This window comes from Martes martes, assembly GCF_963455335.1.
Source record: "Martes martes genome assembly, chromosome: 5".
NCBI lineage: Eukaryota > Metazoa > Chordata > Mammalia > Carnivora > Mustelidae > Martes > Martes martes.
The window spans coordinates 116473126-116499020 of record NC_137892.1 but is presented as its reverse complement, the minus strand read 5'-3'; the positions used below and the strand labels follow the sequence as shown (position 1 = coordinate 116499020).

Below are 25895 nucleotides of genomic sequence, written 5' to 3'. Positions count from 1 at the left end.
CAAAGACTAGGAAAGAACAGTTCACATGAGATTTCTCTTCTGAAACTATAGAGGCCAAAAGAGAGTGGCACATTTTTCAAGTGCCAAAAGAAATATCAACCCAGATTCTGTATCCAGTGAAATTACCCTTTAGTAATAAAGGGGAAGTCAAGACATTCTCAAATGAAGAAAGTCTCAAGGAATTTTGTCACCAGCAGACCTATCCTAATAGAATGGCTAAAAGAAGTTCTCTAAACAACAAGGGAATGATAGAAGGAACTTGAGACATTAGGCAGAAAGAACAATGGAAGGAGTGAAAATATGGGTAAATACAATAGACTTTTCTTCTCAAATTTTCTAAATTAAATCGATGATTGAAGCCAACATTATAATACTGTTTGATAAGGCTTTCAATGTATGTAGAAGAAATGTTTAAGACAATTATAAACTGTGGAGAGTAAAGAAACATAAATGGAGTTAAGGTTGTTTTGTTTTGTTTTGTTTTTTAAGATTTTATATATTTATTTCAAAGAGAAAAGGAGAGAAGGAGTGAGAGAGCATAGCAGGGGGAGTGACAGAGGGAGAGGGAGAAGCAGGCTCCTCACTGAGCAGGAAGCCCAATTGCAGGCCCCATCCCAGGACCAATTCCAGGACAGATCCCAGGACTCTGGGATCATGACCTGAGTCAAAGTCAGATGCTTAACCAACTGAGCCATCCAGGCGCCCTGGAGTTAAGGTTTTTATACTTGACTCAAACTAGTAAAACACCATCACCAGTAAACTGTGGTAAGTTAGGTATATGTAATGGAATACTTAGAGCAACCACTAAAAAAGTCATACAAAGAGATATACTCAAAAACACTACAGACAAATCAAAGTGGAATTGCAAAATCAAAATCATGTGGAAATAACCAACAGAAAGACATGAAAAAGAAAACAGAAAAACCAAAAACAGAAGGAACAAATAGAAAACAATGAATTGGCAGACTTAAACAATGAATTGGAAGCCTTAACATATCAATTATATTACATACAAACGCTCTATGTTGTTTGTAAAAGTCAAAAACTGAAAAAAAAAAAAAAATCCAAACAGGTGAATAGCAAATTGTGGTAAATCCATGCCAGGAAATGCTACTCAGCCATAAAAGGGAATGGACTTCTGCTACAGACAATAGTTTGAATAGATCTCAGGTGTCTTATACTGAGTGAAAAAAAAAATCTCAAGGCATATATGTAGGATTCCATTTACATAATATTCTGGAAATGACAAAAACGTAAAGATGGGAAACAGATTAATGACCAAGGGTTAGAAATGGTAAGAGGGGGGCGCCTGGGTGGCTCAGTGGGTTAAGCCGCTGCCTTCGGCTCGGGTCATGATCTCAGGGTCCTGGGATCGAGTCCCGCATCGGGCTCTCTGCTCAGCAGGGATCCTGCTTCCCTCTCTCTCTCTCTGCCTGCCTCTCTGCCTACTTGTGATCTCTCTCTGTCAAATAAATAAATAAAATCTTTTAAAAAAAAAAAAAAAAAAAAAAGAAATGGTAAGAGGAATGGGGGTGGGGGTGGGTATAAATGGGTAGCACAAGGGCATCTTTGTAGTGATGGAAGAGTTCTGTATGTTGATTGTAGTGGCTTTGTGAATCTACGTCTGATAACATATGATACAGAATTATATGCATGTACTATTGTACCAATGTCCAAGTTTTGACACTAAGTCTATGAGAGACATAATAATTAGAAAAAAACGGTGAAGGGTGCACATGATCTCTCTTTTTGCAACCTCCTATAAATCTATAATTATTTTTAAAAAGTATATGTAAGGAGCGCCTGGGTGGCTCAGTGGGTTAAAGACTCTGCCTTTGGCTCAGGTCATGATCCTGGGGTCCTGGGATCGAGCCCTGCATCGGGCTTTCTGCTCAGCGGGGAGCCTGCTTCCTCCTCTCTCTCTGCCTGCCTCTCTGCCTACTTGTGATCTCTCTCTGTCAAATAAAATAAAAAAAATCTTTAAAAAAAAAGCATATATAAAACTGTATACACAAACGTATATACATCTAAAGTATAAAAAAGATTTGCAAGGATAGGCATAAAAATTATGTGATAAGGATATATCTGTATTATTTGAGTTTTTTTTTAAAAATGCCTTCATCGGGGCGCCTGAGTGGCTCAGTGGGTTAAGCCTCTGCCTTCGGCTCAGGTCATGATCCCCGGGTCCTGGGATCGAGCCCCACATCGGTCTCTCTGCTCAGCAGGGAGCCTGCTTTCTCCTCTCTCTCTGCTTGCCTCTCTGCCTACCTGTGATCTCTGTCTGTCAAATAAATAAATAAATTCTTTAAAAAAAAATGCCTTCATGAATTTTTTTATATTAAAAAGAAAAAGAATGCAAAATTATTGTAAAAAACCCAAATATAGAAAAACATAAACAAGATGAAAAAACACTTGCTCTGATGCCATCAAGAGATAATTTCAATTCACTCACTAATGAGTACTGAATGTATCCTATGGTGCCATGAGCTGTTAATATTTTGGTGTATATTTCAGAACTTTCCTGTGCATCTAGAGCCATATACATATTATAATCATTCATGGATATGCATTATTATATGCATCATATATAACAAGCTCTCATTACTTGACATTCTATTCATGAATATTCACCCATTGCTTTAACCCACATCATACTAGACTGTGGGAATATAATGGTGAATTAATCAGACATGGTCTGGTTCCTCACAAAGCTTACAGTACAGTGAGAGACTGCCACTAAAAATAATCTAAAATAAATATGGAATTACAGATTGTGTCAAGTTTAGACAAATGTAAACAATGTTTTGAAATGTCCAACTGTGAAAGGAAAGATATCTTGATGGCAAGATACCATCACATGCTTATCATTGATGGAAATGAACCAGTAGAAAGAAAGATTAAAAATACAGGTGCCAGAAAGGATACTAGATTTAAAGAAGGCTGACAAGTAAGGAGCCAGAGCACAAGTATAAGGGCTGGCTTCAGATAGAAGGAAATTGCCATATAAAAACAGAAGCAAAATAAGCAAAGACAGGTGCAGGATATAACTTAGTTCATAGATTCAGAGGTCTGAAGTTAAGGCAATTCCTCTTTGAGATCTTCTATTTTCTTTCTTTCTTTCTTTCTCTCTCTCTCTCTCTCTCTTTTTTTTTTTTTTTTTTTTTTGAGCGGGGAGGGGAAGAGGGAGAAGGAGAGAACCTCAAGCAGACTCCCTGCTGAGTGCAGGGTCTGACGTGGGGCTCAATCCCATGACCCTGAGATCATGACCTGAATCGAAATCAAGAGTCAGACATTTAACTGACTGAGCCACCCAGGTGACAGGAGACCTTCTATTTTCTTATCAAAAATATAAGACAAGGTCATCTTCCAAGAACAAGGATGTAAATTGGAAGATCTGAGGTTTAAAGAGAGTTGTGGTTTTAAGTTGTCATTTGGGAAAGCAAGCTAAGTAGAGAAAGATAGTAAACTTGCCAGGCTGAATTAAGAGCCTGTAGTGTGTGCCCTATGGGGCAGATTCTAATCATTTTCAGCACACTGACTGCAGTCAGAGAAAAGGCAAGGGAATAGGTATCAGGAGAAACAAAGTGCTACAGTAACTAAATAAGAAAGGAAGGAAGGAAGAAAAAGAGAAAAGAGAGAGAGAGAAGAAAGGGAAGGAGGAAGAAAGGATAGTTTTTCAATAGGGAGGAGAGTGAAAATAGCCTGAGAAAAGGGTAAGAAAGTAAATGGGTTAGGGGAATGTGGGGATAAAAGTAAGGTGGTGGTGGATTTCTGGCTTGGGTGCAGGAAAAGTCCTCTAGCCTTCTAATCCAAACACGATCAAAGTGATGTCAGCAGTTTATCATCTGGTTTTATGAAATCAGTTCCATATTTCCTCTAGTCTCTTAGACCTAACAACTTACTGAAACCTAGGGAAGAATTCGTAGGCATCTTTAGTTCCTGCAAAGAACTACGAGTGAGGCACAAGTATATTACTCTCCACACATTAGAAGGAAAGATCTAGTGAGCAACAGGAGGCAGAAATTTAATTATTCTCTTCCTAACGACACTTCTGAGTTGCTCTGAGCACCTTTTTTAAAAGTTCATTTTGTATATATTACTAGTTACCAGGAGTCCAGCTTTTTTTAAATTCAACTAGCCAACATATAGTACATCACTAGTTTCAGATGTAGAGTTCAGTAATTCCTCAGTTGCATGTAACACCCAGTGCTCATCACATCACATGCCCTCCTTAATGCCCATCACCCAATTACCCAACCCCCCTACCCACCTCCACTCCAGCAGCCCTCAGTTTGTTTCCTATAGTTAAGTCTCCCTCTCTGATGACTTCCCATTTTTCCCTCCTTTCCCCTATGATCCTCTGTGCTGTTTCTTATATTCCACATATGAGTGAAACCATGTAATTGTCTTTCTCTGATTGACTTATTTCCCTTAGCATAATACCCTCCAGTTCCATCCACATCAATGTAAATTTTAAGTATTCATCCTTCCTGATGGCTGAATAATATTTCATTTTGTGTGTGCGTGCACGTGTGTGTGTGTGTGTGTAACACTTCTTTATCCATTCATCTGTCGATGGACATCTGGGGTCTTTACATAGTTTGGCTCTTGTGCACATTGCTGCTATAAACATTGGGGTGCACATGCCCCAATGGATCATATGGATCATTACATTTGTATCGCTGGGTGATAGGGTAGCTCTATTTTTAACTTCTTGAGGAACCTCCATACTGTTTTCCACAGTGGCTGCACCAGCTTGCATTCCCACCAACAGTGTAAGAGGGCTCCCCTTTCTCCCCATCTGCACCATTTTTTTTCTTTCTTTGTAATTTTCCAGCTCCTTTATTCTTAAGATAACTTTTTATTTCATGAATGTTTAGATAAGTAGAAATGGACTTGGAAAAACAGAGATAGGGACAAATCATCTATTAAATGGACGATTTGTCCAAAATAGGCTGCTACCATTATTCTCTAAGAAGTATCATTGTTCAACACTTGCAATCATTAAATTATCTACACTTGAGTAACATCAAACTTATCATATTCTTTGCACAATGGCTATTTTATCATTAAAAAGAATTTTTATGCATCCTTTTGCTTAGATTTAAAATTTAAATAGTCTTAGTTGACATTTATGATTAACAACAACAAGGTTCTCTAGTAACATTAAAAAATATAATGTGGCCAAGCAGCTGGTTAGCACATGAACAAGGAACAGACTGGGTTGAAAGAAAACTACAATTCATTCTGGAGTCAGTCCCTTGTTTTTTGACAATCTCTTTGACTGGACTGTTAATGTGTGATTTTTCTACAAATTCTTTTAATTTGGGGTTTTTCCTTTTTTTCTGAGAGAGAGAGAGTGTGTGTGTGTGTGTGTATGTATGTGTGTGGGTTACTTGGGAGCCAGGGTGGAGGGGGAGAGGAAGGATAGAATCTTAAGCATGCTCCAAGACCAGCATAGAGCCAAGAGAGTTGGGTGGGATGGGGGGCTCTATCTCACCACCCTGAGATCATGACCTAAACTGAAATCAAGATTGGGATGCTTAATCAACTGAACCACCCAGGCATACCCCCTCCTCCCCCCCCCTTTTTAAAAAAGATTTTATTTATTTATTTGACAGAAATCACAAGTAGGCAAAGATGCAGGCAGAGAGAGAGAGAGGGAAGCAGACTCCCTGCTGAGCAGAAAGCCTGATGTGGGACTCAATCCCAGGACCCTGAGATCATGACCCGAGCAGAACGCAGCGGCCTAACCCACTGAGCCACCCAGGCGCCCCACCCCCTCCCCTTTTTAAGGAGAAGGTGCTTTTTCATTTTCACTGAAAATGTTTCATTTTAAAAAACGAGCAGCTTCTCATCCACTACTCATGCAATAAAGGTTACCAAAAGACAGAGGTAAGGAGAACATAAAATAGTGTTTGTCTTAACTAAAAAACTGTTAAGACACAAAACTTGGCTCTTTGCTTCCCTGCCATCACAGCCAAAAGGGGAACATGAATCAGTTACATCACTGTCAGGAGAAGGAAAAATATACGTAACTCAAAGACTGGTGCATATCTGAAGCCAATACTATGTTTGCATTTTCCCTTCCTTTTCAAAATCTCAGTCTTGTCTGGTGCCATATAGAACAATCTAGTTGCAATTTTTTTTTCTTCTTCTGCCTAAAGGCAAAGTGATACACGTTGAAAGCTCCCTGTACGAATCAGACAGGGACTGCTCTGAATTTCCACTAAAGTCTACAATTCTTTTGTTAGGATTTGTAATTGGCCTCCTCAAATTCAGAGGTGGGGCGGGGATGGGCAAGTGGAGATAAAATTCGATACAATACTTTAGTGATCTCGAAGGCAGCTGCGGTATTGAGATTTGCGTCTTTGGTTTTCTGAGTAACTTGGGAGGGCCCCTTCCCTTTCCCGCAGGTCCTCAGTTTACCCTTGCTTTGGGTAAAATGTGTAGAAGTCTAAGCTCCTAAAATTACTAATGTTGGAGGCCCCTGGTGCCGGCGCGCGGGGCGGTGGGGAGGGTGGCGGTGGTGTGTGTGTGTGTGTGTGTGTGTGTCAAGTCTTCAGTCTTAAAAGTCACCTTTCAGCCCTCATCCGGAACAGGACAAAGCCACACGAGTTCTACGAAGATCTCAGCACACCTGAGAAGCCAGGGTAACGCCACAGACCCACCTCCGACTTCGGCGAAACAATACCAGAGACGTCATACACGTGAAGCACCCACCCAGCTCCGCGCCCCTTACCGGGCGCATGCGCAAAACAGGATAGGACCGGCAGCCGCCCGGGGCCCTAGCTATCTGCACAGTGGTTAAAGTCTCGGAAAGGCCTGGCTCCCACGCCGGGTGAGGAGATCCCTGGCAGCGGCTATCTAGGATTACCCCCACCAGAGACCAACGCGGGAAAGAGCCGTGCGGACTCCAGCGCGTTTCCGTTTCAAACCTGAACTTCCGGTTCGTTAGCCGGTTCCGGTCCCCGTTTTTCACTTCCGGTCGCCCTCGGTTCCGCTGCGGCCGGTTCCTGCGTCCACTGCTGCCGGTTCCGCCGCGCTCCAGGTGAGGGGACGCAGGATACCCCGGTGCGCTGCCCATGGAGAGGGCGTTGGGGCCGGGGGACCTCAGCGCAGTACCGCTGTTCGCGCGACGCGGCCACCACTGCGGCGGGCCGCGGCGGGCTGGAGGCTGCTCGTGGACGCTCTGGGCCGCGTCCGACCCAGTCTACCGCCCAGGCCTCTGGCCCGGCCAGCTCGTCGCAGGGGCCTCCGCCCGCCCATCCGGCCTTCTCGCTTCTGTCGTGGGCTTCTCGATCCCCAGTGGGTTTTGCGTCCCCTAACTTCATTCCTCCCTCCTCTGGGGTCTGTGCATCCGTCCTCCTCACCCTCCCTGTTGAAGGCATCCGGTCTCTGCGGGTTTTGAGTCTCTCCCATGCTTGTATGCTGTCCGAGACCATTCACTTCCCATAGCTGTCGTCTCTGCATTACCTCGCGGTTGGCTGCTGGTGTGCTGCAGGCTTGTTGAAAAGTTAACCTCTCAGTTCCTCAGCTGTTAACTTTCGCTGCTGTTAGTTTCAAATTTTCGCCTTTGCTGTACGTTTTAGTCGTGTGGTCTGGGACAAGTTGTTTTCTTTCTCAGTTATCTAGTATGTCTAATGAGGACAGCAGTCATGAGATGAGGATTGCGAAAACCAAGTGAGATACGTTGTTTAGCATGTTGTGGTTATTCCGTCACCGCCACCATTCGTCTTTAGAGTTTACGAAGTGCTGTCACGGGTGTTACCTCACGCGTTGACAACTGTTCTTGTTAAGTAAATATCAGTCGCCTCATTTTGAGGTAGGAGTTTTGGAATTGACTAGGCAAGTCAGTACAGTATGGTATACAGAAGAACTAATCCAAGCAGCTACTCTTGACTCGAGGTTCACCGTAAAGATGCGATCCTTGCTTGTATGGGTTTAATTGCCAACCACTCCCACCCCCCAGTCAGTTTTCGGTTTATAAATCTGATAGGGTCCAGAATGATACAAAATATTCGAATTGTGTGAGAAAGAAGGTTAAATGTGAAAACATAAAAGGACTCAGGGATTTGCTTTGTGTGTTCTGTTGTGAATGATCTGAATATTGAAGAAATGAGGTTCAAAAGCAGTTCTAAGGACTGTGCATTTAAAATTTTGGTGGTGTTTGTTTTTTTACGCTTGGTCCCGTAGAGCAGTTGCCAACTTGGAATTCCCACCAGGGTGTAGGTGTACAATGTATAACATTTGTATACTACTTTACTAAGCATGCAGAGCCCACGCCGTCTGGCATATTTTCCTTTTTTGCTGAGAAAATTGAAGTCTGGCTCTCAAACTGAAGTCTGAACTGGCTCTCAAACTTTTAGTATGTCTCAAGATGTGGGTGAGGGGGAGGCTGGGGCAGGGATTGTTAAAACACAAATTGCTAGGTCCTTTCTCTCCAACCCCAACTGTATTTTTAACAAGTTACCATGTAGGGTCATGCTGTTGATTGATCTGAGGCCACACTTTGAGAATACTGGTCTAGGGGTGAAATGACTTGTCCAGGCTTATCTGGAGCTCAAGTGATCTCTGAACTCTCTGCACCGTCCCCCCCCCCCCCATAAACTGTGTAAGTGCTGTTTGCACTCTCAGCTCTTACAGATTTTCATTTTTATTTCCACCTTCACAGAGAAGTAATATTTAAACCATATTTTAGTTTGGCTCAAAAAGCTTTTTTGGCTCTTTATTGAGAATCATAACATTTGTTAGGGCAAGTTATCTGTAACAGAATACATTGCCCTAAATTAGCCCTTTATGTAAATTTCAGTAGAGCAGATAAAACATAAGAGCATAAGTGTAAGTGATTTTTCTGGTGTTCTCTTCCAATGGACATGTTGAAGACATCTTAAGTTTCTAAGTTACTTTTGCATATTATGATTCACAATTTGCCTTCCTGCAGCTGGTCATAATCCAGGGAGAGTGCAATCAAATGTTTCATTAAATAAGCAATAACATTTGGAAATGGAGATTAGGACATTCAGTTCTCTGAACTGAAGGTGGGGGGGATGGATTTAGGAAAATTGATAGAAAGTTTCAAGGAAGAAGAGACCTACATGCTATTGTTGATGAGTATAACACCCAATACTTGACCTGTCGTGCCTGTGGGTTTTGTATTTACTGATCTTTGACACCTTGCCTCCTGTAGGTCCCAATTTAAGAGAAGCAGTTGTAATGTAGGGGGAGAAACATGAGATTGAGTCAGAAGACCTGTTCTGTTACCAGCTGTGTGCCCATGAGCAGGTTACTTAACCTCTCTGAAGACCCATTTCCTTAATTATAAAAGAGGAACAATTCTTATCAACCTTGTTAAATGACATTGCATAAAAACTGTCCAGTTTGTTAAATATGAAACACGTAATGGCTGTACTTTTCATTTAGCACAGTGCCTGGAACACTTCAGCTCAAGTTAAGAAAATTTATCTAGCCAGTACTTATTTATGTAGTGCTTACTATGTGCTAGGTCTATGTGACTTATAAATATTAGCTAATTTAATTCTCGTAAGAACTCCAAAATAGATAGTATTCTCATCTTTAGTTTACAGATAAGGAAACCTAGACAACTTCCCAAAGTCAAATAACTAATAAGTGGGATAGCTGGGATCTGAACCTAGGTACTCTGCCTCTAGAGTTTTAACAACTCACTGTGCCACTTCTCAAGTGGTAAATGAGTATGAATGTTCCGTCATGGAGGAACTTACCTATAGCATAAACCTGGTCAAACAGAGAGGGAGGGATAGGTAGCTGATCATTGCAGCTTAACAGTCGAACAGGGAGAATTAGATTTTTAGGAAGTAGTAACTTTAAGACAAAAATTGGGAGGGTAGAGTAATTTTAACTTTGAACCCTAAGTACTTTTGGTGTTCTGGTAACATTTCCTTAAGGAGAAAATGTTATTTTTCCACCATCAAATTGTAAAGTGGGACTCAAACTGCATTGCTCCTAAAACTTAGTTACAAGTTTGGCTACGTCTTTGCTATATCTATTTTAACTTATTTACTTCTATGTCCCTTTCTTTTTAGGTATCTTTTTCTGAGTGAAAGCTGCTTGATCATATGTTTCAAGGATGGCCCTCCCTATCATCGTAAAATGGGGTGGACAGGAATATTCAGTGACCACACTTTCAGAAGATGATACCGTGCTAGATCTCAAACAGTTTCTGAAGACCCTTACAGGAGTGCTACCAGAACGCCAAAAGTTACTTGGACTTAAAGTTAAAGGTAATTCTCTCCTCACTTTAAACTTTTTGCATTGATATATTTATGAATTTTTATGTTAGTTATTTTTTCTCTTTAAGTTTTCCCCTTGGAGATTTCTTTGTTAGGGATATTCCTAAAATTGTTTTATGATAAAAAGTAAGAATACTAAAAATTACTTGAAAATACCACCGCTATTAAGATTACTTTTGATTCCTGTGACAGTTGGTGTTTGCTGGTTAAACCTTTGGCCTAAGAAGTCTCAGGTAAAACAGTGTAATTTCTGACATCTGTGTTCTAGCACAGATTTTTCATTACAGCTTAGTTCTTGTACTCTCCCTAAGTTATCTTTTTTACTTCAAAAGTAATGATGATTTGATTTAAAGTGATGGTTTAAAAATGATAAGTAATGTTCATATCCAGTCTGAAAGGGACTTTCATGGTGTTTGTGTTTGTCATATCACTGAAAGGTGAATCTTGGATAGCAATAAATTCTAGTTTTATCTTGTGCTCAATGTTCAAGACTTTCTGGAGAATATCTTCATCTTGAACAACAAAATAAAACATGAATTTATTTTGTTTAGCTGGTTCAATAAAGGTGTTCCTCTGAGATGGAGTTGGGGAAAAAACAAATCTTGTATTAGTTGCTACTTCTTAGTATGTTAGGCATTGCTAATTCAGCAGTGACCATTTGTTAATTTAAGGGAAAAAAACTGCTGTGAAATCTGTACCAAAACTTTTAATGTTAGGATTTTGTATAATGGGATAGTGAAACTAGCACCTGAACTTTAGTGAGAAAACAGTCATTTGCTTGTATTGTAGGCAAACCTGCAGAAAATGATGTTAAGCTTGGAGCTCTCAAACTGAAACCAAATACTAAAATCATGATGATGGGAACTCGTGAGGAGAGCTTGGTAAATGTTTACTTTTGTTACCATTTGTCCCTTTGAAGATATGATTTATATTACATTGTTGTATCATGGTTTTAATTGTGGTAAAATTGTCAGTTTGGCAGTCAGTGAAAAATAAAAACTTCAGTGTATGTGGTATTAACTCAGCGGAAAACAAATACCAGGGAACTTGTTAGTATATAGTTAGCCATAAGCATAGTAGTAGTGCAGATGGTCAAATTTAACATGGTAAATCTGCCCAGTAAATGTGTATAGTGAATTACAAAATATGGAAATTTTCTCATAGTGTGTGTTTGAAAGATTCTTGAACTCAGACTGTATCTTTTATTTGCTTTTTATGTTGTGCATGTATTTGTTACGTTGAAGACAATCTAGTAAAACGAAACTATTTTTCATCTTAATAGGAAGATGTCTTAGGTCCGCCTCCTGACAATGATGATGTTGTTAACGACTTTGATATTGAAGATGAAGTAGTTGAAGTAGAAAATAGGTAAGTGCTTTATACTATAAAAGGAAATGGGTTGTAATGTGATAAAAAAGTGAATGTTTCACCTGATTTTATTTTTCCATTAGGGAAGAAAACCTACTGAAAATTTCTCGCAGAGTGAAAGAGTATAAAGTGGAAATTTTGAATCCTCCCAGGGAAGGAAAAAAGCTTTTGGTACTAGATGTTGATTATACGTTATTTGGTAAGTCAGCTAAAATTGTGCTTCATCTTCTGTTACCAATAACAATTCTCTCTTTTCCTTTTGTTCGTTTTTTTCCTTCCAATATAAAATATCTTATATTTTATATTAATACATTATTATAAAAAGTATATCATTCATTGTAGAAGATACTGAAGTCATCTGTAATCCCAAACCCCCAAAATAACTATTCTTATATTTTGAAGTGTATCTTCTAGGGCATGTTTGTATGTATATCCTTTTTACTTTTGCTTAGTGATATTTTGAGTATCTCAGTCATTTAATATTATTCATTATGAATTAAAGTTACATATTTTTTGGTCACCACTACTCTAGTTTATGGATGTTTCTTAATTTAGCCACATCATTCTCTGTTGATTAACATTTAAATTTTTTGAGGATTATTTTAAAATAATTTTTTATATTTTTCCCCTGGTTTTTCATTTAATTATGTTCAGATCCTTTTTTTTTAAGATTTTATTTATTTATTTGACAGAACACAAGCAGTTTGTTTTTCATGTCACAAAATAACGTCTATATTTTATAGACTATATGAAAACTAAATTTGCAGTTTACTATATAAGCCTGAGTTCAGGGTATTGCTCTTTCCAAAATGAATAAAATTGATTAATTAAAATTGAATCACAGTAATATTAAATTGTATGTTTTCAAAGACGTCTGTTTGTCAACCAATATAATTCAGTCTCAAGTAGTTTGCATTTGAATGTTTATATTACATTTCATAATTTTCATGTATCAGGTACTTGTCCAGGATAACAAACTAGTAATCATCTATGACTGGTTTTCTTTTAGACCATAGGTCTTGTGCAGAGACTGGAGTAGAATTAATGCGGCCATATCTTCACGAGTTCCTAACATCTGCATATGAGGATTATGACATTGTTATTTGGTGTAAGCTATAGTTTTTGTTTAGATTTCCATGCAAATAAACTTGTTCTATAAATTAATCTGCTTTGTAAAATATGACTTAAAATGACTTGTGGTTAAGTATGATACATTTTTCATTTGTTTCAGCAAATTGCTGATGAAACATATTTGACTTTCTTGCATCACAATATAAACTTATACATGTATTTGCCAGTACCACTGAAGTAGATGGATATGGGAAAAGAGTAGATTGTGGTGTCAGAATAAAAATGATCTTATTTTCATAAACCCCATCTTGATTAGGACCTTTTCTTTCTTATCTTTACTGTAGAATCTTTGATGCTTCAGAATTTTGTTGCTTTATCCTTTCTTTATTACTCTAGTTTCAAAACACTTGGAAAAAGACATATAAAAAAAAATCACAGTGATGTTCTTCAGAAATAAAGGAGTATGAATTAACTTAAGGAAAATTAAACGGACTAAAGCAGTATTACTCAAATTGTGGTCTGTGGACCATTCCAGGAACTTAGAGGTCTGTGATAAGATCATGAGTTTGCTCCAGAAACTAAATTTACTAAATTGCTGAGCACACTGTTTAGTTCAGTGGACATTTTGTTGTGGCAAGAGTTTATTGAGAAGGGAAACAGTGCATTAATTTATATCTTACCTATTCACAGACATTTAAAGTTGCCTCTTGGCAAGCCATAGGCAGAAAAGAGCTATCCTGATTGTGAATTAAATAAAATCTCATCATGAAAAATGCTACATTTAATTGTACTAGGTTTTAGATGAGTGACCACAAAATTTCCTTTGTACTTTTCCTTTTAATCAGAGTATCTCCATTGTTCAGTATGAATATGAGTTCACAGCTATTTAGATTAAATACTGGTTTTCTGGTTTTTAATTTAAGGGAGGAAAGCTTAATTACAGGGAGGAAAGCTTCTTGGGAACAAATTTTTCTTCAGCTGACACCTGAGATGACATTTGAGTTTTCTTCTAAATATTATTAAAGTAGACTTACAAATTTAGAAAATTTTTTACAATCTTGTATTTAAAATAAGTTATTTGTGTAAATTATGATATCTTATGGTAGTATGTTGAAAAGGGGCACTTCACTTTGGGGCTAAATAAATTAGAGCTTTAATTCTGACTTTGTCCTTACTTTGCGATACTGTACAGGTCAGTTATTATCTCTGAGCCATAAGTTCCTCACTAGAATTGAAGATAAGTAAACTTGTATTACAGGGTAGTTTTAAAAATAAGTGTCAGTATAGCAACTAGTACTATGTCTGACATATAATAATTACTTAATTGGAAACCCTTTTTATTAGCTATATTTCAAGCTATTTTTGTTTTTCATTTGGAAATTGTAGACCTAAAATAGATAGTGAATTTAAAAAATTGTTTTTTGCTATCCCATGACTGTTGTCATCGTAGATATATTAAGTCTCTAAAATTTTAGTTTAGCTGACCAGTTTCATGTGTAATGTGATTCTTTCAGTTTGTGTTTGTGTGCTAAAGATTTTTATTTTGAGAACTCAGGTACCTCTCTCGTCTTTAAAAAAATAGATACACACATACACATGCTGTAAACATTTTAACTCCTTTTCCCTTTTTAAACATTTTACTTAGTAATAGCTATGTAGTTTAGTCCAGTAACTTGGGACCAGAAGGGTATATAAAACTGAGGGTTGAATTTTAATATCAGTGATCTCAAAACTCAGTGGTGTCTGACACTGAGCAGATATGTATGTAACAGAATTTATGAATTTAGTTGTCTCAGTCTCATTGTTAAAAGCTCCTAGACTCAGTAAGTTTTCTGAGCCTGGCAAAATGTTGATTTTTACTGGACCTAGTGATTTTTTTTTTTTTTAAATTTTATCTATTTATTTGACAGAGAGAGATCACAAGTAGGCAGAGAGGCAGACAGAGAGAGAGGGGGAAGCAGGCTCCCTGCTGAGCAGAGAGCCCGATGCGGGGCTCGATCCCAGGACCCTGGGATCATGACCTGAGCCGAAGGCAGAGGCTTTAACCCACTGAGCCATCCAGGTGCCCCTGGACCTAGTGATCTTTAACATCAACTTTTGGCACATAACATTAATCTGCTTATATTGCCATATATGCCAGTGCATTGTGTGGCCATGGCAACTTGGAAATAAATTGAAGATCCAGGCACCCTATATATGTGGATTGGTAGAGAATAGTGTCAGGGCTGTTTTTAAACAGGAATTTAGGTATTGATTTATAAATTTCCTAGATTCAAAATTCGCTTGAACATTGGTTACCTGTATCTTTTAGTTGAAAGTTGTTAACATTCTGTTCTGTATTGATGCACTAAAAGTAAGTTTGTAAAAACTTAAAATTACCATAAATATATTAGGAATTATATATGAATATATTTTATCCTAAATAAAATTTAATTATATCCTAAATATATTAGGAATTATTATTTATGATGCATTTGAACTTTTAATCTTGCTTATTAGAAAACTTATTTATACAGAAGAAAAAATTTTTAAACAAAATTCAAGCTTTTCATTTGTATCATATTATCATTCTTCATATTTTAGCCGCAACAAATATGAAGTGGATTGAAGCTAAAATGAAAGTAAGTGTTAGACAATCCATTTAAGAATGTTTTGGAATTGCGTATGTCTTTTTGGAAGTTCCAAGCTGAATTAATCTCATTCTCATTGGAGGACATTTCACTTGATCTTAGCCAAAAGGCAGAGAAGCGATTGGAGGACATTTAATAGATAAACAATTGCCATTATCAGGAGTAGAGGTGTGTTTAAAGTCTGATTAATGGTGGAATGTATTGTGCAATTAAGTCTTTTTCAAGAAAAAATACAGCAGAGCTCCACTCCTTTTTACCCCCATTTTACAATAATGCCTTTCCCCCCACTTCTTTTGCTTTGGTGTGTAATGAAGAAGTGATGTTCTTCTGAAATATATAATGGGATGTAATCTATTTCTAGTTTATTTTCTTTGGACTGTGATTTGTTGGCTTAAACAAAACTAAAAAACTTGGTAGTTGTTAAGCAAGATGTGGTGGCCAGTTGGGTAGGAAGTTGGCATTATGGGAAGTTATAGCTGGAATATTCAGGAAACCTGGACTTTTTCATATTATATTTTAACCACATGGATATTTGGATTTATAGGAGCTGGGAGTGAGCACAAATGCAAATTATAAGATTACCTTCATGTTGGACAGTGCTGCTATGATAACAGTGCATACTCCAAGGAGAGGATTAATAGATGTAAGAAATCATTTTACTTCTGTTTAAAGACTTGTTTATTTTCTAGTATACTTTTTGTATTTATGTTGATGCAATAAAGTACGGAAAAAGTTGAGAAGTACATCTGGATTCTAATAAAGTATCAGTTAACTATCAGTGGATAGTAAAGTATCGGTTGAATTGGACATGGAAGATGTATGTAAGGTTAATATATTGGAATATTAATGATAGAATTAAGGATCTTGAGCAAGACTGTCAAGAATGATCATGGATAATTGTCCCTTGATGATGGGAGCACAGTGTTGCTCAAAACAGAGTAGGCAAGAAAAAGTACTGAAATACCATCAAGGAAGATACTAGAAGCAAACCAAAACATACTCACCCTGCCCTATATAAAACTGATAAGTAAAAGCAGAAAGCATGTAATTTGGTGTGATGTATGTGTAACCCTGGAGAGAGCAACAATAACCATCAGAGAAAAGGGTTGAGCTAAAAAGATGAGGGTTCTTTACTTTGTTTACTCATCAAGTAACCAGTCCTATTATTGAGTTCTTAACTTGAGGGTGTTGTGATAGTCACTGTTTTTTGGGGGAATGTTAAATGTAGTTGTGTTTATAATAGTGAAAAATTAGAAAAATAAAAATAAATCTGGTGGTTGCCGAAGAGCAGATAGGTGAGGGGATGGATGAAAAAGATGAAGGGTATAAAGAAAGACAAATTTCCAGTTATGAAATAAATAATGGAGATAAAAGTACAGAATAAGGTATGTAGTCAATAATGTGATAACGTTGTATGGTGACAGATGGTGACTATACTTACCATGGTGAGCACTGAGTAAGGTATAGAATTGTCCAGTCACTATGTTGTACACTTGAAACTGATATAACACTGTATGATAATTATACTTAAAGAAAAAAATGAATAAATCCTCAATATCTAATAGTAGGGAATTGGATATAAAAATTTTTGTTCATCCATAAAATGGAATGAAGTCATTTGATGTAACAGAATATTTAGTGATTAAAATTTTTTCATGATTCTTCGTTAAAGAAGTACTTAGCAATATCTGCAGACTGTTAGAAATTGTTTTGTTTTCTAAAGATTTTATTTATTTATTTATTTATTTATTTGACAGAGAGAGAGAGAGAGAGAGACAGCGAGAGAGGGCACACAATCAGGGGTAGTGGGAGAGGGAGAAGCAGGCTTCCTGCTGAGCAGGTAATCCAATGTGGGGCTCTGTTGCAGGATCCTGAGATCATGACCTGAGCCGAAGGCACACGCTTACTGACACCCAAGTGCCCCTAGAAGTTGTTTTTAACCCTTATTTGGTTCAGGTTTCCCCTTAACAAAAGATCTATGAATTGTAAGCTATTGATGTTTATAAAAAAGAGTGGAGGAGGGGCACCTGGATGGCTCAGTCAGTTAAACTTGGACTCTTGGTTTTGGCTCAGGTCATGATCTCAGGGTCCTGGGCTCCAGCCCCACAAGGGGTGTGGTAGGCATGGAGTTTGCTTGAGATTCTGTCTTCCTCTCTCTATACCCGTTTCCCTGCTCCTGCACTCTCCCTATCTAAAATAAATAAATCTTTAAAAGGAAATAAATAAAATAAAATAAATAAATAAAATCTATAATAAAATAAAATAAAATCTTTAAAAGGAAAAATAAAATCTTTAAAATAAAAATAAATATAATAAATAAAATCTTTAAAAGGAAATAAATAAATTAAATAAAATAAAATATAGTCTTTAAAAGGAAAATAAAATAAATAAAATCTTTAAAAGGAAAAAAAGACCAGAGGTCTTTTTATATCCTTGGTAATGACTGGATTATAGGTAATTAAGAATTTTCCTGTGTGCTTTTCTGTGTTTTCATTTTTTTGTTTTTGTTTTTTTTTTTTTTTAACAGTCAACAGTATTATTTCTTTAATTGAGAACAAAGTAGTCCACATTTTAGGGAACAAATGGCACTTGACATAATTAGAAAATGACAGCACTATTTAAGAGGATGTAGGATTTTAATCCTGGGTGTCATAAACTAAAGTTCTCGTCCTATTTCTTGAAGCTTTTGTTAGCTAAGAAAATGAAGACTCTGGTTTACTGTGTCAGTTCCATATTTATCTTGAAGTATTTGGGGGGGTTGTTTCAGTAGTAAACAAAGAGTAAAAACTAAGGCAAATAAAAATATTTTAGAGTAATAAAATAATTTTAAAAACATTTTTTGCAGTAGCTAGGACACTAAGAAAAAAGTGTCTCTCTATATTAAAGTAAGTTCTAGAAAGAAAAAGAAAAACTTTTTTTTTTTAAAACGTTTTTAAATGACAAGCTTTTAACCGTTTATTTACTACCATTTAATCTCCTATAATTATTATTCTTGTATAACTTCATATTACCATAGAAGAGACTCTTGTCTTCAGCAAAAAGTACTTTCTAAAAATTAATTTATTAAAAAATTTTTTCTGATTGTGTAAAATAAACTCATACGATTCAAAAATAAAAATAAAGTATGTAATGAAAAGTCTTCCTCCCCCTGGTCCTAGCCACTTAGTCTTCTCTTCCTACTGTTCTAGTGTGGTCTTACAGAGACTTTATGCAAGTACCAACAGGTAAGAATATGTAAGGAGTTATCTTTTTGAAGGCTCATTTTAACAACTCAGAAATAAAAGTAAGAATTTATAAATTATAGTGCTTTTGAAGTTAACCAGTTGCCCTGTGGAAATTGTGCACCTGTGCCACTGAATTTAAGACAATCAGTTTTCCTCTACAAAATAATTAAATTCTGTATTAATAGAACCGGGCATATTGTTTGTTATTAAAGGTTTCCTAATTTTGAAAACACACCCCATGTGACACTCAAGCTCTGAGGGGCATGTATTAGCCTAGGAAGTCATGTGACTGCTCAGCAGACAATTAAACAATTACTTTAAATTCTTGGATTTTAAATAATTACTCCTCCTTTGACCCCAAATCTTCATGTTAAAATTATGGGAAGTCTTGTAGTGGATTTAGTTAGGTAGACGTGAGCAGACCTTTCAGAAGTTAACACTGTGAGATGCATTGTGCTTTCCAGTGTGTTGCGTCTCAGCTGTGGTCTGTTCACACAGTGAGTGGTCACTGTCCTACAGGAGGAAGGGAGTGCTCTGATGTAGTTTGGGCACTTTGAAGTATATCTGCTTTTAAGAAAGGATAAACTGTTAATAAAATTTGAGTTAAATCTAAACTTTTGTTCTAAGGTAAAGCCTCTTGGTGTTATATGGGGGAAGTTTTCGGAGTTTTACAGCAAAAAAAACACCATAATGTTTGATGACATAGGAAGAAATTTTCTAATGAACCCACAGAATGGACTAAAGGTAAGACATAATTTTGCTTGCTATGCTTATGTAATCTGGAATTTATACTAGAACTTGAGCGCTGTTGAATTTCATAAATTTTCAGAAGTACTGTATTAATGGTCACAGGCAAGAAAGCTTACATATTTAGAAAATTCATATAACAGTTGAACATTCTCTCTCCCACATTGATATCTTCTTGGTTTGCCAACTCACCCAGGTGTTTTCTGTTTAGTTACCTCTGTGGAACAACATAGGCTTACTCATATTGACTTTCAGCATCTAAAGTGGAAGCAGCAGACAATTTATTAGGGATACAAATCTTAGGATTTCTGATGTTCTGGTTAGCTGGAAAGCTGGCAGTAAGGGTTTATTTTTTCTTTTTTAAACTGAAACTAAGGTTTTTGAAAATTCATACAGGGCAGTTAGATATCAGAGTTATAAAATGCCAGAGCTAGGAATTTCAGTCACCTTGTCTCCCTTCTTAACTTTATATAAACAATCCGAGGATCAGAAAATTTGTAACTTGCCCAAAATCATGTATGTAACTGGTTAATGACAGAATCTGAGTTAGAATCTAAGTGACTTGATTCCTAAGGCCAGTGGTGATCTTAGCATGAAGTCATATGCAATCTTGTGCAGGCATGATAGTAACATTTAATCCTGGTAGCATCGTAAAATTGGTAAGATAAACATTTGAAACTTGACATTTCTGGATGTGGTCTTTAGTGTGTGAGGAAAGATTAGAGACAATGCAGATCTTGGTAGTGAATTGCCACCATTATAAAAGCTGTTGACTTGGAAGAAGGGTACTTGAGGTGGATTGGTGATTATGTTGCTCTCTAGAAATGGTTTCTGTTTGAGACTTTGGGAGAGTGTTTTTCTTGTGTGTAGTTTACCAGGTGTGAGGTATAGGAATAAATTCTTGAGAAAAGTTCCAATTGCTCGAAACCAAATTCTCTATGAAACTAATGTTTAATACCTGTTCGGGAAAAGAGATGAAGTCATGATCTTGAAGGATGACTTTTGAGGAAAGCTTTATCTTAAAAAAAAAAAAAAATACAGTCATTAGTTTCATATGTGTTTAGAACAAACTTTATTTTCGCAGCCCACATTTAATTTAGGCCCTACTTATCTCTGGAGGTAGAGGTGATATAAATGTCTAGTTTTTCGTATTACTTTAGAGCAGGATTTTTTTTTTTTTAACTAGGTATTCCATAGAATCGTTGAAGGAATTTCTAAAAATACATGTCTACAGTCCCCCCAAATTTTAATTCAGGGGAGGTATTTTTAAACATTCCACTGATAATCTCTCACATGTCTCTTTTTAACAAGGTAGTTATTAATGATTTGCCCACATTGACATAGAAGCAGTTTTGAAATTGAGAACTATTCTGTGTTTTGTTGTCATGGTTTCATAATGTTTTAGATAGAAGTCTCAAAAGAGATTTCACAGAGATCTTAAAGATGACTGCTTATTTTTAGAACAGTAAACTTCTAATAATATAAACTTGCTAATCTTAAAGTTTGACACAGAATATAGAAGGCATTGTGAATTATGAGTACAGTACTGAACTAAAAAAACTTCAGTTTTGGTCGTGGATAAATCAGTACCCTGAAAATTTCATTTTTATTTATATAAGGAAATGATGATATAAGAGAATGCAGATAATCTAGACTATCTTAAGTTCCTAAAAATGTTTCTTTGATATGAGACTACAGTGGTCATATATATTCTGCCCTGCTAGTGAGATCGTTTTTAAAGAATGATACAGTAATAAGTGATTATGCTAGAACAAGTGAAGTTAAGTGAATAGTAGACTTTTTTCCACTTAACTAGTTTAACTTTTAGACCCAGAGTCATAGGAATATTTTAGTTTCGCAATTTAATAGTGCTTACAACCAAATGTATAGAAAGTAAAAGTAACTTAGCAGGGCCTTGGTAAACTAGGGATCACATTGTACATTGTATCTTAATAGTTTAAAAGTTAGCATGTTGTCTTTACAGTTTTTATTTGAATGAAGGAATACTTTGAAATATTATAATATTACCCAAGGTTATGTAGAAACTCTTTTCACAAATCATGATATCATGCCTCTTTACTTCCAGCTCCCGGACTTAAGCAGGGTCTAATTCTTCAAAAGAACCTTCTCTTGATCTCCCACATTCATTGCTGCTGCTGTGAAACAGCACTGCCCACTCTCCCTCTTTGGAAGCAGGATCTCCTACAAGTGCTTGCTTCTGCACAGACTCACTCTGGTGCCCTTAAAGTTATGGGAGCCTAGCTGACTGACAGCTCTGGAGGTCCCTGGCACCAAGCTGCTCTGATGGGAGTAGAACATGTGGAAGAATAGTCGTGTGTTTTTCCAATAATAGAAAAGTATATAAGAAATACTTAAAACCTTTCCTGTTCTTGATAGGGTATGGACTTCTTCAGGTTCATTGTTCTCAACCAGAGACAGAATTAAATGTCATCTGTTTTTCACTGTTACTGTGTAAAATTAATAACTAATAGGCAGTTTATATTTTCTCTAAATCACAATAAGGATATATTAATACCTTACTAAGTGTGATTTATTCAGTCCTTACATGTGTGTTTTAGGAGCATGATTATAAAAAGTAATTTTTATAAAATGAAAAAAATCCAAATATAAATAGAACTGTATAGGAATTATGCAAGGAGCTCCTACCTATGCATCATTCAGCTTAAACAACGTATTAATTCATAGATGATTATGTCTGCTCAGTATGCTACCTACTTCCCTCTCTAATGTTTTGAAGCAAATCCCAGAATATCATTTTATCTGAAATTAATTAAAAACTTTTGGAAGGCTGTCTTGAATTTTATAAAGATATTTGAGCTGATATCTGAAAAAGCAAAACTATTTGAACTGTGACATAAAGAAAAGTGCTTAAAATTTATAATTTAAGGGGCGCCTGGGTGGCTCAGTGGGTTAAAGCCTTTGCCTTTGGCTCAGGTCGTGATCCCAGGGTCCTGGGATCGAGCCCTGCATTGGGCTCTCTGCTCGGCAGGGAGCCTTCTTCCCCATCTCTCTCTCTCAGCCTGTCTCTCTGCCTACTTTTGATCTCTCTCTCTGTGTCAAATAAATAAAATCTTTTAAAAAAATTATAATTTAACAAATCATTATGAAGATAATACATGTAGTTACCACCCAAATCAATGTATTAATATCCCTTACTAATTACAATTCTCTGCTCTACCATCCTGACTTTCATGCTTTTGAAATGAATACTTTTAATCATAAAATATATCAGCCTTTAAAATTTGGAAAATAGACTTCTTTTTATGGGAAAACTCTTGTATAATTAAAAAAATACTTTTATGGAGACTTTAATGATAATGTGATAAAATGTGGGAGGACATGTTATATAAATGTATGATATATTAGCTATATAAAATTTTATAGAAAAATACCGAAATGAAGATCATTATTGTTAAAATTTATCTCACTCCCCTGTTGGATCACGCTTCTATTTGGGTTAACTTTTTATAAACTGGGTGACGTAAGTTAAGGTATTTATTTAGTAAGAAGCAGCTGAGTTGATAGAAGAGGAAAAAATCTAGCAGTTTTGTAAAGTAAGAAGCCACGTAGGGCTCAAATGCTAGAAGAAAGTTGGTGTTGTCAGGTTCAGACTGCAAAGATAACAATAAGGTACATGAGGTAGAAGGGCTCTTAACTGGGCACTGTAAACGTTGTACATGGACTATCAGTTTATTACACTGAGATAGTGCAGAAGTCATTTTTAGTACTGACATCCGTAGTAATATTTTCATCTTGTTAACTGAATTTGAATGAGAGGATAGTGTAGATTTGTGCTAGTTTCCTTATTGCAATGTAAAGTGTTGAATGTTTGTTTTCTAACAGATAAGGCCTTTTATGAAAGCGCACCTAAATCGAGATAAAGACAAAGAACTTTTAAAGTTAACTCAGTACCTCAAGGAGATAGCAAAATTAGATGACTTTTTGGACCTAAATCACAAATACTGGGAAAGGTAAGTGCTAAATGCTTATTCATTTCCTTTTCACAGTAGTGAATGAAAACATTGTCTGGTGACCCTGGTATATGCATAATTCTGAACTTTTATTTAAGATGGGTGAATTCTAAAACTATTTTCTAATGCAGTGACTGTTCTCCCAAAAGTTTGTTTCCCTTTCATCTTAGTCTCTACCTTGTTCATAAACCTGCATCTCTTAAGATCTTTAATACTTAGAGGAGAGAGGATTTGAGACTGGTATACATTTGCGTTGCTACTTATAAATTATTTTGTGACACTGGATAGGTCACTGTTTTATGGATCATATGGGAAGGTAGTCCCTGTTCTCATATTATAAAATAAAGTCACGATAAAACACCCTAAAAAGTTTCCTGTTAAAATCACTCTACAGGTAACCTTTCTGTATAGCAGAAAAATTACAAAACTGTAATCCAGTATTGAAACAATTACTTAATGATTTTCCTTTCTAAAGAGAACCACCATTACCATCTTGATGTATGGTCTTCTAGTCTTTTTTCTAAGCACAAACATATGCACACATTTACATATAGCAGGCATATGAACATCAAGATTCTGAAGCAGGGAAAACCTCTGGGGAAGTGGACAGGATTATAGTATACTGCAAGTCAGTTTTTGGAATTTGATTTTTAAAGATCTGCTTGCATTAATACAGCAACAAAAGAAACTATTCATGTAATAACAACAGTTTAGCTTTTCAGATCACTCTGATAGATAGCTTCTTATTAGATGATTCTCATAATCCTATTAGGAAGGTAAGGCAGGCATTTTTATCCTTATCTCCAAATTATTGATGATGTAACAAAGGCATGAAGTTAATAAATGCCACAAAGTAAGCAAGTTTTGCACCATTAAAACATGTCCAGGTCTTCTGATTTTAACACCTAATTCCCCACCCCCCATACTACTGAGTATAGAAATTTGTAAATGTGAGAAATAGAAATGTAAAAATTTGAATTTAATGGTAGATTCCTGTAAAATAATATGAAGGAAAAATTGTTTACTTAGTAAATAAACATCTTTTTATTTTTACACTCTTGATCAGAGTCCTTTAGTGTCTATTTTTCACAATCTTTACTCAAGAAAAATAAGATCTTTAAATGAGTTTGAGGTTCTTTTCAGATATTACACTGTTAATAGATCACTTTCACGTTAGGAAGTCAGGCAGTACAAAGGGAGGGGAGCGCAGTTTCCAGAGCCTTGTTTTGAATCTCAGCTCTGCCACTTTCTAGTTGGTTGAACTTGGACAAATTGCTTAGCCTCTTCGTGCTTGTAAAATAGCAATAAGTTCTAAAAGAAAGCTCTTCATAGAGCTGTTGTGAGGATGAATGAATTAATACCTGTACTTAAAATAGTGGTTGGCACATAAAAACAATCAGCAGATATGAGCGATTACTAACCATTATTACTCATCTGGAGAAGTTTTATTATTAAAATGAACCGCTGCTTTTGGGAGGAGAGTTAGATTGTTATTGTGAATATATCATGATACAGCTAAGACATCTTTGTTTCTTGCAGGTATCTGTCAAAGAAGCAAGGACAGTAGTTACAAGTTGTACTGGCAGTTATTGAGGATACTTGAGATCACGAACTTCTTGCTTTTATGCTAGAAATCATTATGATAGTGCTGGACACTGCAGTGAATATCCAGACTGCTTATACTTGGTCTTCCAGTTTTTTGTAAATTTAATTTTATATTTTTTGAAGATCATAGCAATATGCTAAAAAATCCTTTTTTCCCCTATATGAATATACTGTTACTCTTAAAAAATATTTTCTCCAGCATTGAGTACTGAGTCCCCCCCCCCCCCGCCCTACACACACACACACAAGTCGACAAAAATGTATACTCAACAATGTCATTTTGTGGCTTTGGAAACAAGTTATGTCTTGTGTTTTTGTCTCCTTGTGTTATTGTCTGACTAAATCTAAGACCAAATCCGTCTTGAAACTACGGCTTTTCCCTTTAAAACCAAAAAAAATTTTTTTGTGTGTAAGGAATCTAGTTTGGTATGCTTAAAATCACCAAGAATTTTTTATTCTTTTGTCATAGACACAATTTATCTTCTTACTGTGCACTATTTACATCTCTAAATTTTGAGCTGTCTTAGCTTGGTCTCTATGTGTGTCTGTGTTCTTTGAGTAAAACTGGAAAACGTCCGCTGTGATACAAGTGTGTCTCATAGTATGAGAAATAGAAAACATAAGACTGAAGAATAAAAACTATGGAACAAAAGTTATTTTTTTGGTGGCTAAGTAGAAGCACTTCTGCCTAAAACCATTGTCATAAAAGCAATTAAAGGCAATACATTTTTAAGGGGACACCTCACTGGTTCAGCCCTAGAAAGCATGAACAAAAAGTTTTTGTTCTGTTCCACCTATATCTTGTCTAAGTGCAAACACTGTGTCTCAGTGAAAATATTTAGCCATAAGATTAAAAAAAATTATTTGCAATGCTTACGCCTGCAGATATGTAATGTGACCACTGTTTTGTCTTGACAGTATTGCTTTATACAGTTCTTGTATTTGAAAGGAATCTGACCCTTTCAAATAAACTTGGTGTATATTGTT

General features: G+C 36.3%; 1 protein-coding gene and 1 long non-coding RNA gene across 4 annotated transcripts in view; one reads left to right on the top strand and one right to left on the bottom strand.

Annotated features, from left to right (window-relative positions):
• LOC308343397 overlaps positions 1-6963 on the bottom strand; it is a 16309-nt gene extending 9346 nt beyond the window's left edge. The window contains exon 1 of one of the 2 annotated variants that reach the window (XR_013966870.1): positions 6580-6963. This is a non-coding gene — a long non-coding RNA (uncharacterized lncRNA). The remainder of the gene's footprint in view (positions 1-6579) is intronic. The other variant, XR_013966871.1, reaches the window with a different exon arrangement.
• On the top strand, positions 6761-25895 carry UBLCP1 (ubiquitin like domain containing CTD phosphatase 1). Of its 2 annotated transcripts, none has more exons than XM_080804399.1 (11): positions 6761-7051; positions 10065-10262; positions 11061-11152; positions 11554-11639; positions 11723-11838; positions 12649-12747; positions 15294-15331; positions 15885-15983; positions 19192-19308; positions 23176-23303; positions 24843-25895. In XM_080804399.1, the coding sequence occupies exons 2-11, from the start codon at positions 10109-10111 to the stop codon at positions 24868-24870; spliced, it is 957 nt and encodes a 318-aa protein (XP_080660525.1). In that variant the 5' UTR covers positions 6761-7051; positions 10065-10108; the 3' UTR covers positions 24871-25895. The 2 variants fall into 2 exon arrangements, with proteins under 2 accessions (XP_080660525.1, XP_080660526.1); XM_080804400.1 differs by having other exon boundaries at positions 7043-7308.

Bases quoted from the DNA above. Each gene is read 5' to 3' on its own strand.
- UBLCP1 (XM_080804399.1), top strand. From the start codon at position 10,109: ATGGCCCTCCCTATCATCGTAAAATGGGGTGGACAGGAATATTCAGTG. The intron at 11,640-11,722 runs GTAAGTGCTTTA...TTTTTCCATTAG, and splicing joins GTAGTTGAAGTAGAAAATAG to GGAAGAAAACCTACTGAAAA. The intron at 23,304-24,842 runs GTAAGTGCTAAA...TGTTTCTTGCAG, and splicing joins AATCACAAATACTGGGAAAG to GTATCTGTCAAAGAAGCAAG.